This window comes from Acytostelium subglobosum, assembly GCF_000787575.1.
Source record: "Acytostelium subglobosum LB1 DNA, scaffold: scaffold4, whole genome shotgun sequence".
Classification (NCBI taxonomy): Eukaryota; Evosea; class Eumycetozoa; order Acytosteliales; family Acytosteliaceae; genus Acytostelium; species Acytostelium subglobosum.
Window position 1 is genome coordinate 1,299,394 of NW_012236528.1, and position 17,145 is coordinate 1,316,538.

The following is a 17,145-nucleotide window of genomic DNA, read 5'->3' on the forward strand; positions in this document are numbered from 1 at the left end:
AATCTTTCGTGTGTCTAATGTTTGAACTTGTATTCGGCGACACACATCTGATCGTCTATGAATCGCCACGCTCACGACACACATACACACACACACTGATCATCAGAAAACGAACGAGTCGAATGAATGGATTTAATGTTGTGTGAATGACACACCCTTTTTGTACTTGTTGTCCATCTCAGCTTTCTTCTGTGGGTCGATCTGATTGCGAACACCCAGCAATGTCTTGGAGACACCCTCGGTGATACCAATCATCGGTCGGATGATGGCGATGGGCACTGCCTTGACCATCGACTTCATGTATCCCTTGGTGCCCTTCTTATGATACTCCTTCATTGGCACGGCGATGATTGTATGCGCTGCCGACTTGATCTCGCGCGACACTGATTCATACGCATGCTGGATGCCCTCCTTCGTGTCCACTGGTTGATCAGAGAACTTGCTGCTCGAGCTTGATGTCGTGGTGGTAGTCGTCGTCGTCGTCGATGTCGTGTGTTGTTCACGATGTGCTTGCTGTGGACTGCTACCTGGTTGTTGATGCTGCTGTTGCTGTTGTTGCTGTTGCTGCTTGGATGACAGCGCACTGTCAGCTGTCTCCAACAGACCTTGGGTACCAACGGCCATCTTGGCTCCAACGGACAAAGTCTCGAGCGTGAGGTTCTTGAGGAAGGATGCCGTGCCCTTCCTGAGACCCTTGAATACCTTGCCATCCTTGCGATACTGTTCCATTGGGATGATGACCAGGTTGGCCAGACTCTCGCCAACGTGCACCAACGAGTTGATGCCACGCACACCCGACACGTAGCCCATGAGCTGGGTGTTGATAATGTGTGGCACCCAATGTCGGCTGATCTGGTTGAATAGCGCATCCCATCCGCCGACGCCACTGAGCTTCAGACGATTCAGGTTGAAGATGGCGCCTTCGAGCGGCAGCAGGTTCAGCAGCTCAGAGTAGTTGCCGCTGGTTAAGCTTAGGTAGTCCATCTTCTTGGGCTTGTAGTCTACGTTTAGACGGATCGGATGTATCTCGACTGACTGGAAGTACGTGATGCCCTGCGCTGCTTCGACGTCGGTGGTGCGCGCCTTGTCCTCGGGTATCGATCGGCTCGTGGCCATGTGAGGTGGAGGGGTTCGCTTCTTCTTGGTCTGGGGCGACTCGCTGTAGGGTGACGACTCGAGAGAGCCGCGACGATGTGTCGGCTTGTACGAGAAGAAGTTGATCATGAACATCACCGTGTCTTGATCGATGTTAAAGCACAGTGGGAGTATTAACACCTTGAGTTTGTTCTCCTGCAGCAAAGGATGGTTAACGTCGGGTCGCACCGTCTCGAGCTGGATCTTGAGCATGGGTGACTGCTGGAAACGCGTCACGTTGGAGTCGGAGCAAAGGAACTTGTTCCAAAGAGACGTGGGCACGTGATCAATGATTGTGATGTCATGCAGGTGGAATGAGAGCAGCTTGGCAATGCGCTCAGTCTCTTCGAACTTGTCGATGCGCAGATTGAAGCCAGAGAACTGGAACTCCACATAGGTGCTTGTATCGCGAGACTTGGGCGAGGAGGTACCAGTTGAGCTCGATCCCTGTCCCGAGCCTGATGAAGTAGTCGAGGTGGACTTGTTGCGGGCCACAACCGTGTCCCAATCGTTGCCCTTGTATATCTTGAGACAGATGTTCATCTTGCTAAAGAGGTAGCGTTCGACTGAGCGTGGATAGGTGGGCGGCAGCTTGCAGTCCTCGGGGTCCTCGCCAGGACTACTGATGTAGTTCTCAATGATGTCGATGTCCTTGTAGCGCGGGTCGAGCCAAGAGACGCGCACATCGTTGTAGTGTGAGGACGATGATGATGACCATGATGATGTGGAGGTCGACGAGGAGTATGAATGTCCAGTCGCGTGGATCGAGTGCTTCTTTGAGGTCGCTCGCGTTGGCACAGGAGAGTACTCTGGCTTGAAGTCCGAGTCTTGCTCAAAGTCAACAAAGATCATCTGGTCCTCTTCAGAGGGGAGATCTGCAATGTGTTGCTGTTGTTGCTGAGGAGGCTGTTGCTTGTCCTGATCATAGTCCTCGATCATCACACTGCCCATGATGGGGATGATGCTTGATGTCTGCGAGGAAGTGTCCAGTGTAACATCTGAGTGATCGTCCAAAGAGGACATGCTGTCTGTGAGTTGTTGCTGCTGCTGCTGTTGCTGCGTCAGGAGGTCGGGGGAATGGTACTCATAGATAACTCCTTCGCTCTCGCTGCTATCCTCCTCGTCAAAGCTGAGCGCGTCGTCATCTTCAAAGTCCTCAAACACCATATTGGGCGGGTCGCTCGTGGTCGACGAGGAGTAGTTCACTGGAGGAGACTGGGCAAACGTTGACGAGGTCGCCTGGGACAGCTCGGCGATTGTCGATTTGAACGTGTCCTCATTGATGAGGATGTCGATGTTGTCCTTCAGGTCTGGCGCGATGCCCTGCATGATGATCAGGTCGGCCACCTCTGCATAGGGTATGTCGAGGCCGAGCAGGTTGCTAATGACTTCGTTGAGCACAAAGAATGAGTCGGCGCATGCACTGATCTCCAACATGTTGTGATTGAACTTGAACAGGAACTTGGGATAGGTATCCTTGTCTGTATGGCGCAAGACTTCAAACTCAAAGTAATCCAGCGCCGCTGCCGGCTCGAATCCAATGAACTTCCAGTAGTTGAAGACGGATGAGTGCGACGAGGTGGTGGGCGAGGACTCTCGCACGCTCAGCACATCATCGATTACGAATATGTTACTGTTCTGGCCACTGCAGCTGATCTTTGTTGAGTTGGGCACAATCTTGAGTTTGAAATCGGCAAAGAAGAACACTGCCGCCGAGCTGAGACCTGGCGACGGTATGTAATACAATGAACAATCTATAAAGTTCAGGAATGTCTTCATGCCAGCGCTGTCATCATCACAATCCACGTCGCTGTTTGGTTTGTTGTTGTTCTTGGGATCATTGAATGAGAGGAAGTCTGTGATCCTTGAGTACCAGGTAGAGTTGATGCGATGCTCGACTGTCACGCCCTTGAAGACCAATGACATGACCTTGCCATCGATGGAGGGGTCAAGGTAGTTGGAGTGGTCGTTATTGATAGACACAACGATGCTGAGAGACTGGCTCGGGATAATCTTGTTTGGCGATAGTGTGTTTGAGATGACTACTCTGGGCTTGGAGTCGCGCACAAGTAGGTTGGTCTCGATCAGCTCAACCTGCGACATGGAGGCATTGGTGAAGCTAATGTCGCGACCAAAGTAGCCAGTGACGTTGAACACCTCAAGCCGTTTGAAGTCGATCGTATACTTGAAGTGATCGAGATCCTGGAATGAGGGGCTAGAGCTAGACAATGACGAGCTCGAGTCTGACAACGAGGATGTTGATGGTGGGGATGGTGGAGGCGGGCGGCTGTTCTCAATCAATATGAATTGTCCTCTGCTGATGTTCATGAGTACTGAGCACAGGCTCATGTTCTTCATGGCCTTGTTGTTGAGGGCTGATGATGATGTAGAGGAGGAGGAGAGTCCAGCTTGAGGATGAGGATGAGGGTGGGCTTGAATGTCATTTGGTTGCTGGGGGGATGATGATGAAGCATCGTCCTGACTCAGTCTCTTGTGAATGAACGCTGAGAATGAGTCGAGCAACGACACCAGCAGATTGAGATCGTCCTTCTTGATCTCCAACTTCAAGTAAGGTATGACAACATTGAGTACGTATTTCTACATTGATTGATGATCAGGGAGTGTAAGTTAGATGGATGGATACGCCAATGAGTTTGAAGTGGTCCATGCAAGCACCTACCGATGACTCAATGGACATATGTCTGAATGAACTTATCTCATCTTGTTCGGCCTCGCCTAGCCAGTTATTATCAAAGATGCCCTCGGATGTAGCGATGAAGCTTGAGAACGGACCTTTGTAACGCTCCCTGTTGTTGTGGAGTGGGTTGAAGCGATGCGAGTTTGGCGAGGACGTTGGCGAGCAAGGTGGTGATTCGGAGGAGGAGTTCAGCCTGCTAGGTCGATATGGCGGCGAGTTGAGGTCGACGTCGTAGTTTGTGTATGCGCTGATCATGCCGCGAATGGTAACCTCGACGGGCATCACGTGGCCATGGGGTGAGGACGGGTCCTTGGTCTGGACGTCGATGAATCTGACGCTGTCATTGACCTCATTGGTGAGGCTAGAGTGTATGTCGTCAAAGTTCACCAGCCACTTGACGTCCTTGATATCCTTGATGATGTTGGACTCGACCACGACATTATTGGCCACGATCGAGAGAAACTCGGCGCGCAGACTCTGGCCCGCTGCCATACGTTGCGGATTGTCGTCATTGCATATGCTGTAATCGTTGGGGAACTTGACGATGACCTTGATGAGCGATGAGTGGACTCGCAGCTGTGTCGACGTGGACTCCTCGTCAGATTCATTGTCGTTGTCGGGGTGATCGAGTGTGTGGGAGGAGCCACCACCTCCGCCGCTCGAAGTAGCAGTTCCGTCGAGCGTGAAGTTGTTGCTGGCACTATTGAGCTCGGTCAGTATGTTTTCGTACGAGTGTGATGACCGAATAATTGGGCTGGACTTGTCGAACTTGCTCTTCTCCTTGAGCTCCAGCTCCGAGAGTGATGTGCGTCTGCTTCCATGTGTGGCAAGCTCCTCAAGCAAATACATTCCGCTGACAAGCAAATAAGGATAGACATAAAGTGAGAGGTCTTTCATTTGTACATTGATGTCCCTGTCGTAGGACTTCTTGCCGGCTGTACGATGAAGAATGTTAGCGAATATGATTGAGTCGATTATTTGATTGATTGAATGAATGACTTACGTTGATATATATACATTAGTTTGACATTGATGTCAAAGGGTAGGGTACTGTCATGGTTATGTACATTGTGGAATTGGATGATGGGATGGAGACTTGGATTGAGGATGTGATTGTCGCTCGCCTGTACCAAGTCGACGCATGACTCGGAGCATGATGGTGAATATACATGTTGGAATAGGTTGAACTTTGTTATGCTGATACCAATGTTCTTGGCGTGATGGCTCTGTTTGTAGCTTACGACCAAGTCATTCAGGTGCAGCAGGAAGAAGTCCGTGTTGTATGGCTGTCGATTGAAGTGGCGCTGAATGAATGCATTGTGTGATTGTTGTTGTTGTTGGCTGTGATGTGCATTGTACAAGAGGAATACTCGCAGCCTTGTCCATTTGAACTGCATAGATACCTGCTGTTGCTGTTGCTGTGTCTGAGGAGGAGATTGCTGGACTCCAGACTCGCCAGATGTTGGTGACTTGGAGGTCGTGACGACATTGCCGCCGCCCTGGTCCTTGGTCTGGTCGGACACCACATCGATAGTGCCACTGCTGCTGCTGCCCACGCCACTGCCGCCTCCTCGCCCACTCTTGAACACTTTGCCAAAGTGCTGTAACAGATTGAGTTGAGCAGGCGAGAGGACGATGGTGAAGTCGTTGAATATACAGTTGATGTTGAACAATGGCATGCTGTTGTTCTTCTCGTTGCGCTTGATCTTCAGGCCAATGTACTCGTGGTGGGGCGGCGAAGATGTGCTAGCAGCAGCATTGTCACCGGCATTCGTTTGCTCACGCCTGTTGGTGAATATCGTTTGAAAGGCCGAAGGGTTGATGCATTCCACGATGGAGCTGGTGTAAAATTGATCCTGCAGCAGTATGTTGCCTTCTGTCTCGGCCACCTTGATCGAAAGGTTTATCAGCTTGATCTGCTTGTAGAAGTAGGCCTGGTGGTCGGCTGCTGCGGTCTCGGCGTCGACACCGGTGTCTGCTGCTGCGGTTGCTGTGGCGGCTGCGCTGCTGTCTGTGGCGTACTCCACCGACTCGACGAGCAGTAGCAGCACGATCGACTTGTTCAGCTTCTTGTCGTAGTGCGTGATTGTGATGTTACAGTTGCTCAGCTTCACTGAGACCTTGTCGATGATCTTCTTGAGTATCTCGGACAACATCTCCAGACCGCCGTAGGAGTGGTCGCGGTTCGTCTGCGTCATGTTGTCCACCTCCTCGTCCTCGTCCGAGTAATAAGTATGTTCGAATTGTGATGATGATGATAATGAAGGTGTTGTAGTTGAGGTCGTTGTCGTTGTGCTCGTGCTCGTGCTCGTGCTATGCTGACCCTGTTGCTTCTGTATATAATCCTCATGATTCCTTTCAGAACTGACATGTTGTTGATACTCTATATCGTTAAGTTTACCAAGTACAATATCCTCGTAGTCTATGTTTGATTGATTGATTGAGTGAGTGAGTGATGTTGTTGCGCAGGTTGATCAGAGATAGGCACACATACTCTCATATGATACAAATGACAGTTCCAAGTTGGAGATGTTGAACTCGCTTGGACTATCCCACAGAGATGTGTAGGGTACTTTGGCATGTATGTTACCAACAAAGCCTGAGGATAGTGCGAGTGGCGAACCCTGTAGATCAGCATTGATACGCCGTATATTCAACTCTAGATTCGATAGATCTATTGTGCCACTCTTGAATCCGATATCGAACTGATCCTTATCCAATTCATATTGGAAGTAAGGACCGAATATCTTCTTGAAGAGGAATTTGGCACCTCTGTAAGACCACATTCTATCCTTCCTTCTTCTTCTTTCCCTTGCTCTTCTTCTTTACTATACTCAACTATCAATCTCTAACTATAATCTATAATACTACTATATATGTTCGTTTGTTTGTTTGTTTGTATGATTGGTTGTATGATTTATTATCTGTGACACTGTGTAATATATTGAGTTAAGATATAAGACTAATATATGTGTAAATATATATATTTATTATTTATGTATATGTTTGATTGAATACGAATGAATGAATAGTTTGAGCGTGATTGATTGATAATTCACCAGTTCCCACTTTTACACAACTTTGGTGGGTTTCACACGAAGATCGTAAAGAGCGAGGGTTGAGCGTAAGGGTAAGGGCAAGGGTTAAGGTGATATCAATTGCAACTGGAATCCAGCATCAACTCTCTTTGAAGCGGTAAGAGTGAAACAGAAGTTGTTTTTGTCGTCGAATGAGTTGTACTGGTTGACTGCTTGCACGCGACGGTAACCAGGATGAACTGTTGTAGACATGCAATAGTCATCATAGGGTAGGTAGAAGTAATAGCCGCCGTTCGTAGGTGCCAATGATTTTGTAACGCCATTGCTCATTCTCTTGATCGTAATGACTACCAGACGGTCACCGAAATTGTAGTCTGGCGGGCTGCTGAACACATTGTCTCTGTTGACGTCATCCCAAGCGAATCCATTAATTTGGAATATCTTCCTCTTGAATCCAACGTTGACTGACTTGTCCGCGCCGAGTGTGAAGCAGAAGTTGTTGGTATTATCGAATGAGTTGTCATTGTTGATCACAGCCAGACGCTCAAAGTACTGTATAGGCGTGGGCATGGTTGTGGACATGCAGTATTCGCCAGCTAACAAGTTGTCGTATTTGTAACCGGGGTCGTTTGCCGTGGTGGTCTTTGTGCTGACCAGAGAACCATTCTTGAACTTGAGTGTGATATCGATGTTTGCCAGGAATGGCTCGTCTGTGCGATCATTGTCGCTGCCTTCGTCATCGAATGCAAATCCACTTATTGTGTAAGTCGGCCGCTTGAAGCCAGCATTGACAGTTTTGTCGGCTGAGAGTGTGAAGCAGAAATCAGAGTTGTCCAACTTGAATGAGTTGTCTGTGTTGGTCACTGGGATACGGACGAATCCAGTTGGGATCGATGCTGACATGCAATACTCGCCATAAGGTATGCCGGTCAATGTGTAGCTGGGGTAGGTGGCTGTGGTCACTTGTGGTGTGCCGACACGCGAGCCACCATTCTTCTTCTTGAGTTCAATCGTCGAGCCAGCCAAGTTGGGCTCGGTGGCCGTCTGGAATGTGTTGTCAAAGTTGTAATCATTGAATGTGTAACCCTTGATAGTGAACCTCTTGATCCTGAATCCAATGTTAACATCAGTGTTTGCGCTCAATGTGAAGCAATAATCCGAGTTGTCCGTCTTGAATGCGTTGTCCGAGTTGGTGACTGGAACTCGGTCGTATCCAGCTGGTATTGAAGAGGACATGCAATACTCTCCATAAGGTATGTCATTGAATGTGTAGCTGGGGTTGTCTGATGTGGTCACCCGTGTGCCCACCACAGAGGCATCACTCTTCTTCTTTAGTGTGACGGTCGATCCGGCGATGAGTGGGTCTTGGTTCTCGTGCTTGTTGTTCAAGTTGTCATCATCAAATGCAAAGCCCTTGATCTGGAACTTCTTCCTGACGAAGCCCGCATTGATATTCTGGTCCATGCTGAGTTTGAAGCAGTAGTCCAGTCCAGTGTCGTTGAACGCGTTGTTGGGAATGTTGGTGATGGGCAGATTCTTGAATCCGGTGGGAGGTGTCGCAGACATGCAGTAGTCGCCCGCGGGTATGTTGGCGAATGTGTAGCTAGGGTAGCCATCGACGGAGATCTCTGTGTCAACCACAGTGCCACCAACTTTCTTCTTGAGTGTGATGGTCGATCCTGCAAGGAAGGGCTCGGTGTTCTGCAGGATGTTGTCTCCATTCTGATCCTCGAATGCATAACCCTTGATCTGGAATCTCTTGATCCTGAAGCCAGCATTGATGTCGGTGTCAGCAGAGAGCTTGAAGCAAAAGTCTGAGTTGTCCGCCTTGAATGCATTGTCCCTGTTGGTCACAGCCAGTCTGTTGTAAACTGTTGGTACTGAGGCAGACATACAATAGTCTCCAATTGGAACATCCTTGAATGTGTATGATGGGTCGGTGGCCGTGGTCACCTGAGTGTCGACCACGCCACCAGCCTTGTTCTTGAGTGTGATGGTGGATCCTGCGACCTTGGGCTCATTTGTCTCGTACGTGTTGTCCAAGTCCTCATCATCGAATGCATAACCCTTGATCTGGAACGACTTCAACTTGAATCCAATGTTGACAATCTTGTCGGCGTCAACGACAGTGAAGCAGACGTCAATGTTATCCTTGAATGAGTTGTCTGTGTTTGTCACATTGAGACGTCTGTAGTCGGGGGGAACAGAGGTGGACATGCAGTACTCTCCTGCCGGTACATTCTGGAATGCGTACGATGGGTTGGTGGCCGTGGTACCCTGCGTGCCAAAAACTGTGCCATTCTTGTGTCGGAGTATGACAATTGAGCCTGGGACCAAGGAGTCGGTTTGAGACTCGTACTTGTTGTTCAAGTTGGTATCGAGGAATGCAAAGCCCTTGACCTGATACAGCTTCCTCAGTCCTATATTGGCAGTTTGATCAGCTGAGAGTGTGAAGCAGAAGTCCGTGCCTTCATCATCGAATGCGTTGTAGTCGTTGGTGACGGGCAGTTTCGCATAGCCATTGGGAATCGACGCCGACATACAATAGTCGCCAACCTTAACATCGTTGAATGTGTAGCCGGGGTTCTTGTCGGTTGTGACTTGGGTGCCAACGATCTGGCCAGCCTTGTTCTTGAGTGTGATGGTCGTTCCTGCGAGCAATGGTTCGGTGGGCTGGTACTGGTTGTCCTGGTTGACATCAACGAATGAGTAACCCTTGATGTTGAACGTCTTGAGCTTGAATCCAGCATTGACTTGCTTGTCTACCCCACTGAGAGTGAAGCAGAACCTGATGTTGTTCACATTGAATGAGTTGTCGGTGTTGACAACTGGAATCCTGTTGTAGTTGGTTGGGATCGATGCTGACATACAGTAATCGCCAGGTGGCACATTCGTGAATGAGTATGATGGGTTGGATGCTTGTGTAACCTTGGAGTCTACGATCGTGCCACTTGGAGTCCAGAGCGAGACTGTGGAGCCTGCAACGAATGGTTCAGTGGCTGACTGGAATAGGTTGTCTCCATTGTCATCCTGGAATGCGAATCCACTGATCTTGAGCAGCTTCCTGAATCCAGCATTGACATCTATGTCGCCTGAGAGTGTGAAGCAGTAGTCCGTTCCATCAGCTTTGAACGAGTTGTCTGTGTTGACCACACCAACACGCTGATATCCAGCTGGGACAGTTGCCGACATGCAATAATCTCTCGCCTTGATGCCTGTGAATGAGTATGATGGGTTGTTGACTGTAGTGATCTGAGTGCCAACAACAGTTCCATCCTTGTTCTTGAGGGTGATTGTTGATCCTGCGACCAATGGTTCAGTGCCAGACTGGAACTTGTTGTCAATGTTGACATCATCATATGCGAATCCTTTGATCGTGTACACCTTCTCTCTGAATCCAGCATTGACGTCAGTGTCGGCAGACAATGTGAAGCAGAGGTCAGTGTTGTCCGCTTTGAATGAGTTGTCTGTGTTGACAACTGTGAGACGGTTGAATCCAGCTGGGACCGAGGCAGACATGCAGTACTCTCCAAAAGCTACATTCTTGAACGAGTATGATGGGTTGGCTGCAGTGGTCACCTGTGGCGTGCCAACAACACTTCCATCACTCTTCTTCTTGAGTGTGATCGTGGATCCAGCAAGCAAACGATCAGTGACTGCCTGATAAGTGTTGTCAGCATTCATATCATCGAATGCGAATCCCTTGATCTGTGCCCTCTTGATCCTGAAGCCAACATTGACATCGGTGTCAGCTGAGAGTCTGAAGCAGTAGTCCGAGTTGTCGACATTGAATGCATTATCTGTGTTGACAACACCAAGTCTGTTGTATGTTGGTGGTACTGTGGCAGACATGCAGTAGTCTCCCACGGGTATATCATTGAATGAGTATGATGGGTTGTTGGCCGTTGTGACTTGAGTGTTCACCACCGAGCCATCCTTTTTCTTGAGTGTTATGGTCGATCCAGCGACCAATGGATCTGAGCTAGCGTGGTAGTTGTTGTCAAGGTTCTCATCATCGAATGAATATCCTTTGATCTGGAACCTCTTCAACTTGAATCCAGCATTGATGTCCATGTCCACACCCATGAATGTGAAGCAGTAGTCCGATCCATCAACTTTGAACGAGTTGTCTGAGTTGACCACACCAACTCTGAGGTAATCAGCTGATGGAAGTGACGCAGACATGCAGTACTCTCCAGCTCGTACATCCTTGAATGAGTAAGATGGGTTGGTGGCTTTTGTAGTCTGTGTAGATACAACTGTGCCATTCTTGAACTTGAGTGTAATGATCGATCCTGCGACCAAGGGTTCAGTGGCACTCTGGTATGTGTTGTCACCGTTATCGTCCTGGAATGCAAAACCTCTTATGTTTGACCTCTTGATCCTAAATCCAACATTGATATCAGTGTCGGCTGATATGGTGGGGCAGAAATCAGCACCAGATGGATCGAATGAGTTGTCTGTGTTGGTGACTGGGAGTCGTGTGTAGTCGTTGGGAACTGATGCCGACAGGCAGTAATCACCCACAACAACATTATTGAATGTGTATGATGGGTTGGTGGCCGTGGTCACTTGAGTGCCAACGACAGTGCCGTTCTTGAACTTGAGTGTGATTGTCGATCCAGCGACCAAATGATCAATCAAAAGCTGGAACTTGTTGTCAAGGTTGTCATCATCGAATGCGAATCCTTTGATCACAACTCTCTTCTTCCTGAATCCAGCATTGAGGATTGTGTCTCGAGAGAGTTTGAAGCAGTAGTCAGGTGCAGCATCAGTGAATGCGTTGTCTGCATTGAACTCTGAGAGTCTGTTGTAGTCGGGTGGCACAGATGCAGAGATACAGTAGTCACCAACGATGACATCCTTGAGTGAGTATGATGGGAAGGATGCCGTGGTGACCTGTGTGGTGACCACAGTGCCATCAGATCTCTTGAGTGTGATGGTGGAACCTGCAACATATGGCTCAGTGGCGGATTGGAATCTCTTGTCATCATTGTCATCATCGAATGTGAATCCTCTGATCTCGAATCTCTTCTTCCTGAATCCAGCATTGACGTCAGTGTCCGACAATAATGTGAAGCAGAAGTCAGAGTTGTCGACATTGAATGAGTTGTCTGTGTTGACCACTGTGAGACGGTTGTAGTCTGATGGCACTGTGGCCGACATGCAGTACTCTCCAACTGGGATATCCTTGAATGAGTATGATGGGTTGGTGGCTTTGGTGATCTGGGTGCCAACAACAGTGCCATCACTCTTCTTCTTGAGTGTGATAGTGGATCCGGCGACTAACTCTTCAGTTGCAGTTTGGAATGTCTTGTCATCATTGAAGTCATCGAATGCGAAGCCCTTGATCTCGAACCTCTTGATCCTGAATCCAACATTGACATCGGTGTCGGCAGACAATGTGAAGCAGAAGTCTGATCCGTCAACGTTGAATGAGTTGTCTGTGTTGACCACACCAAGTCTGTTGTAGTTTGATGGTACTGATGCGGACATGCAATAGTCTCCCACTGGGATATCATTGAATGAGTATGATGGATTGTTGGCCGTTGTGACTTGTGTGTTTACAACAGTGCCCTTCTTCTTGAGGGTGATGGTCGATCCCGCCACCAGAGGATCAGTAGCGGTCTGGAATGAGTCGTCCAGGTTGGCATCATCGAATGAATATCCTTTGATCTTGAACCTCTTCAACTTGAATCCAGCATTGACATTCTTGTCCACGCCACTGGTTGTGAAGCAGAAGTCCGAGTTGTCGACGTTGAATGAGTTGTCTGAGTTAACAACGTCAAGTCGGAGGTAACTTGTTGAAGGGATTGAGGCCGACATGCAGTAGTCCCCAGCTGGCACGTCCTTGAATGAGTATGATGGGTTTGATGTGGTAGATGGCTGTGTGGATACAACTGTGCCATTCTTGTGTTTGAGTATAATGACCGATCCGGCAACAAATGGCTCGGTAGATTGGTATGTGTTGTCAGCATTGTCATCCTGGAACACATAACCTTTGATCTCAGATCTCTTGATCCTGAATCCAACATTGATATCTGTGTCTGCTGAAAAGGTGGAACAGTAATCAGCACCGGATGGATCGAATGCATTGTCAGAGTTGGTGACTGGGAGTCGTGTGTAGTCATTGGGAACTGATGCGGACAGGCAGTAATCACCAACAACAACATTATTGAATGTGTATGATGGGTTGGTGGCCGTGGTCACTTTGGTGTCAACAACAGTTCCATTCCTGTACTTGAGCGCGATGGTAGATCCAGCGACCAAATGATCGATTGAAGGCTGGAATTGGTTATCCAGGTTGTCATCATCGAATGCGAATCCTTTGATCACAACTCTCTTCTTCCTGAATCCAGCATTGAGGATTGTGTCTCGAGAGAGTTTGAAGCAGTAGTCAGGTGCAGCATCAGTGAATGCGTTGTCTGCATTGAACTCTGAGAGTCTGTTGTAGTCGGGTGGCACAGATGCAGAGATACAGTAGTCACCAACGATGACATCCTTGAGTGAGTATGATGGGAAGGATGCCGTGGTGACCTGTGTGGTGACCACAGTGCCATCAGATCTCTTGAGTGTGATGGTGGAACCTGCAACATATGGCTCAGTGGCGGATTGGAATCTCTTGTCATCGTTGTCATCATCGAATGTGAATCCTCTGATCTCGAATCTCTTCTTCCTGAATCCAGCATTGACGTCAGTGTTCGACAATAATGTGAAGCAGAAGTCTGTTCCATCAACATTGAATGAGTTGTCTGTGTTGACAACCGTGAGACGGTTGTAGTCTGATGGCACTGTGGCAGACATGCAGTACTCTCCAACTGGAATATCCTTGAATGAGTATGATGGGTTGGTGGCTGTGGTTACTTGAGTTCCGACAACAGAGCTATCACTCTTCTTCTTCAGTGTAATGGTGGATCCGGCGACCAATGGCTCGGTGGCGGCCTGGAATGACTTGTCATCATTGAAGTCATCGAATGAATAACCCTTGATCTCGAATCTCTTGATCCTGAATCCTGCATTGACATCAGTGTCTGCAGACAATGTGAAGCAGAAGTCAGATCCGTCAACGTTGAATGAGTTGTCTGAGTTGACAACACCAAGTCTGTTGTAGTTCGTTGGTACTGATGCGGACATGCAGTACTCTCCAACTGGGATATCATTGAATGAGTATGATGGGTTGTTGGCTGTTGTAACCTGCGTGGAGACCACAGTGCCATCACTCTTCTTCTTGAGTGTGATTGTCGATCCAGCCACCAGAGGATCAGTGGCAGTTTGGAATGAGTCGTCCAGGTTGGCATCGTCGAATGAATATCCTTTGATCTGGAACCTCTTCAACTTGAATCCAGCATTGACATCCTTGCCTGTTCCACTGGTTGTGAAGCAGAAGTCTGATCCATCAACGTTGAATGAGTTGTCTGAGTTAACAACGTCAAGTCGGAGGTAACTTGTTGATGGGATGGACGCAGACATGCAGTAGTCTCCAGCCGGGACATCAATGAATGAGTATGATGGGTTTGCTGCCATGGATGTCTGTGTGGATACGACTGTGCCATTCTTGAACTTGAGTGTGATGATTGATCCGGCAACAAATGGCTCGGTAGATTGATAAGTGTTGTCAGTATTATCATCCTGGAACACATAACCTTTGATCTCAGATCTCTTGATCCTGAATCCAACATTGATATCAGTGTCCGCTGAAATGGTGGAACAGTAATCAGCACCGGATGGATCGAATGAGTTGTCTGTGTTGGTGACTGAGAGTCGTGTGTAGTCATTTGGCACAGAGGCGGACAGACAGTAATCGCCAACAACAACATTATTGAATGTGTATGATGGGTTGGTGGCTGTGGTCACTTTGGTGTCAACGACAGAGCCATCACTCTTCTTTTTGAGTGTGATAGTGGATCCAGCAACCAAATGATCGATCAAAGGCTGGAATTGATTGTCAATGTTGTCATCATCGAATGCGAATCCTTTGATCACAACTCTCTTCTTCCTGAATCCAGCATTGAGGATTGTGTCTCGAGAGAGTTTGAAGCAGTAGTCAGGTGCAGCATCAGTGAATGCGTTGTCTGCATTGAACTCTGAGAGTCTGTTGTAGTCGGGTGGCACAGAGGCAGAGATGCAATAGTCACCAACGATGACATCCTTGAGTGAGTATGATGGGAAGGATGCCGTGGTGACCTGTGTTGTGACCACAGTGCCATCAGGTCTCTTGAGTGTGATGGTGGAGCCTGCAACATATGGTTCGGTGGCTAACTGGAATCTCTTGTCATCGTTGTCATCATCGAATGTGAATCCTCTGATCTCAAACCTCTTCTTCCTGAATCCAGCATTGACGTCAGTATCAGAAGACAAGGTGAAGCAGAAGTCTGATCCATCAACATTGAATGAGTTGTCTGTGTTGACCACTGTGAGACGGTTGTAGTCTGATGGCACTGTGGCAGACATGCAGTACTCTCCAACTGGAATATCCTTGAATGAGTATGATGGGTTGTTTGCTGTGGTCACTTGAGTGCCAACGACAGTGCCATCGCTCTTCTTCTTCAATGTTATAGTCGATCCAGCAACCAACTCCTCAGTGGCAGACTGGAATGACATATCATCATTGAAGTCATCGAATGAGTAACCTTTGATCGCGAACCTCTTGATCCTGAATCCAGCATTAATATCAGTGTCGGCAGACAATGTGAAGCAGAAGTCAGATCCATCAACGTTGAATGAGTTGTCTGTGTTGACCACACCGAGTCTGTTGTAATTCGTTGGTACTGATGCGGACATGCAATAGTCATTATAAGGTACATCCTTGAATGTGTATGAAGGATTGGTTGCCGTTGTAACCTGCGAGGAGACCACAGTACCATCACTCTTCTTCTTGAGTGTGATGGTCGATCCGGCGACCAAAGGCTCGGTGGCAGTCTGGAAGGTATCATCCAGGTTGTCATCATCAAAGGCGTAACCCTTGATCTGGAACACCTTCCTCCTGAATCCAGCATTGATAAAGGTGTCAGTGGAGAGTGCGAAGCAGTAGTCGTCTCCTGCATCATTGAATGCATTGTCCTTGTTGATGACACCAATGCGATTGAAGCCTGTTGGTATCGAGGCTGAAATACAATATTCAGCCTCCTTCAAAGTGTCGAATGCGTATGATGGGTCCTTGGCCGTGGTGACCTGTGTGCCCACAACAGTGCCATTCTTGAACTTGAGTGTGATGGTTGAGCCGGCCACGTATGGTTCGGTGGTAGGCTGGAAGGTGTTGTCGTTGTTGTCGTCCTCGAATGCATAACCAACCAATCCATGCGTTGGCCTCCTGAAGCCAGCATTGATGATCGTGTCCTTGTTGAGGGTGAAGCAGTAGTCTGAGTTGTCAATGTTGAATGCGTTGTCAGAGTTAATCTGATCAACGCGCAGGTATCCAGTTGGGATCGAGGCGGATATGCAGTAGTCATCATCGTCAAGATTATTGAATCGGTAGCTTGGGTCAGTGGCAGTGGTCACCTGAGTCGCTACCACAGAGTTATCAATCTTCTTCTTGAGTGTAATTGTCGACCCAGCGAGGAAGGCTTCAGATGGTTGGCGTTGTTTGTCCAGGTTCTCATCATCGTATGCATAGCCGCTGACCTGGCGGGGTGGCTTCCTGAAGCCAGCATTGACATCGGTGTCCGCGGAGAGTGTGAAGCAGAAGTCTGTGCCATCGACATTGAATGCATTGTCTGCGTTGGTGACCTCGAGACGGACGTATCCAGTTGGTACAGTGGCCGACATACAGTAGTCACCAGCCTTGTTGCTTGTGAATGAGAATGATGGGTTGGTTGCTGTGGTGACCTGAGTGCCAATGACAGATCCATCACTCTTCTTCTTGAGTGTGATGGTCGAGCCAGCCAACAATGGATCAGTAACCTGGTACTTCTTGTCCAAGTTGGCATCATCATATGAGAATCCTTTGATGGTGAACACCTTCTCTTTGAAACCAGCATTGACATCAGTGTCAGCAGACAAGGTGAAGCAGAAGTCCGAGTTGTCCGCGTTGAACGAGTTGTCTGTGTTGACAACTGTGAGACGGTTGTAGCCAGCTGGGATAGAGGCAGACATGCAGTAGTCCCCAACGACTACATCCTTGAATGTGTACGATGGGTTGGTGGCAGTGGTCACCTGAGTGTCAACCACAGAGCCATCACTCTTCTTCTTGAGTGTGATCGTTGATCCAGGGAGCAACGGATCAGTGGCTGATTGGTATGCCTTGTCATCATTGTCATCATCGAATGTGAATCCTCT

General features: G+C 48.4%; 2 protein-coding genes across 2 annotated transcripts; both read right to left on the reverse strand.

Annotated features, from left to right (window-relative positions):
- Positions 1-132: 132 nt before the first annotated feature.
- On the reverse strand, positions 133-6,618 carry SAMD00019534_026850 (hypothetical protein; the record flags this gene model as incomplete). Its single annotated transcript, XM_012901983.1, has 5 exons — positions 133-3,732; positions 3,815-4,767; positions 4,836-5,136; positions 5,236-6,254; positions 6,327-6,618. 5 exons carry the CDS (start codon positions 6,616-6,618, stop codon positions 133-135), a joined length of 6,165 nt encoding a protein of 2,054 aa, XP_012757437.1.
- Positions 6,619-6,975: 357 nt separating this feature from the next.
- On the reverse strand, positions 6,976-17,141 carry SAMD00019534_026870 (hypothetical protein; the record flags this gene model as incomplete). Its single annotated transcript, XM_012901984.1, has 1 exon — positions 6,976-17,141. A coding segment is annotated over one exon (10,166 nt), but the record flags the coding sequence as incomplete, so codon positions are not given.
- Positions 17,142-17,145: the final 4 nt, after the last annotated feature.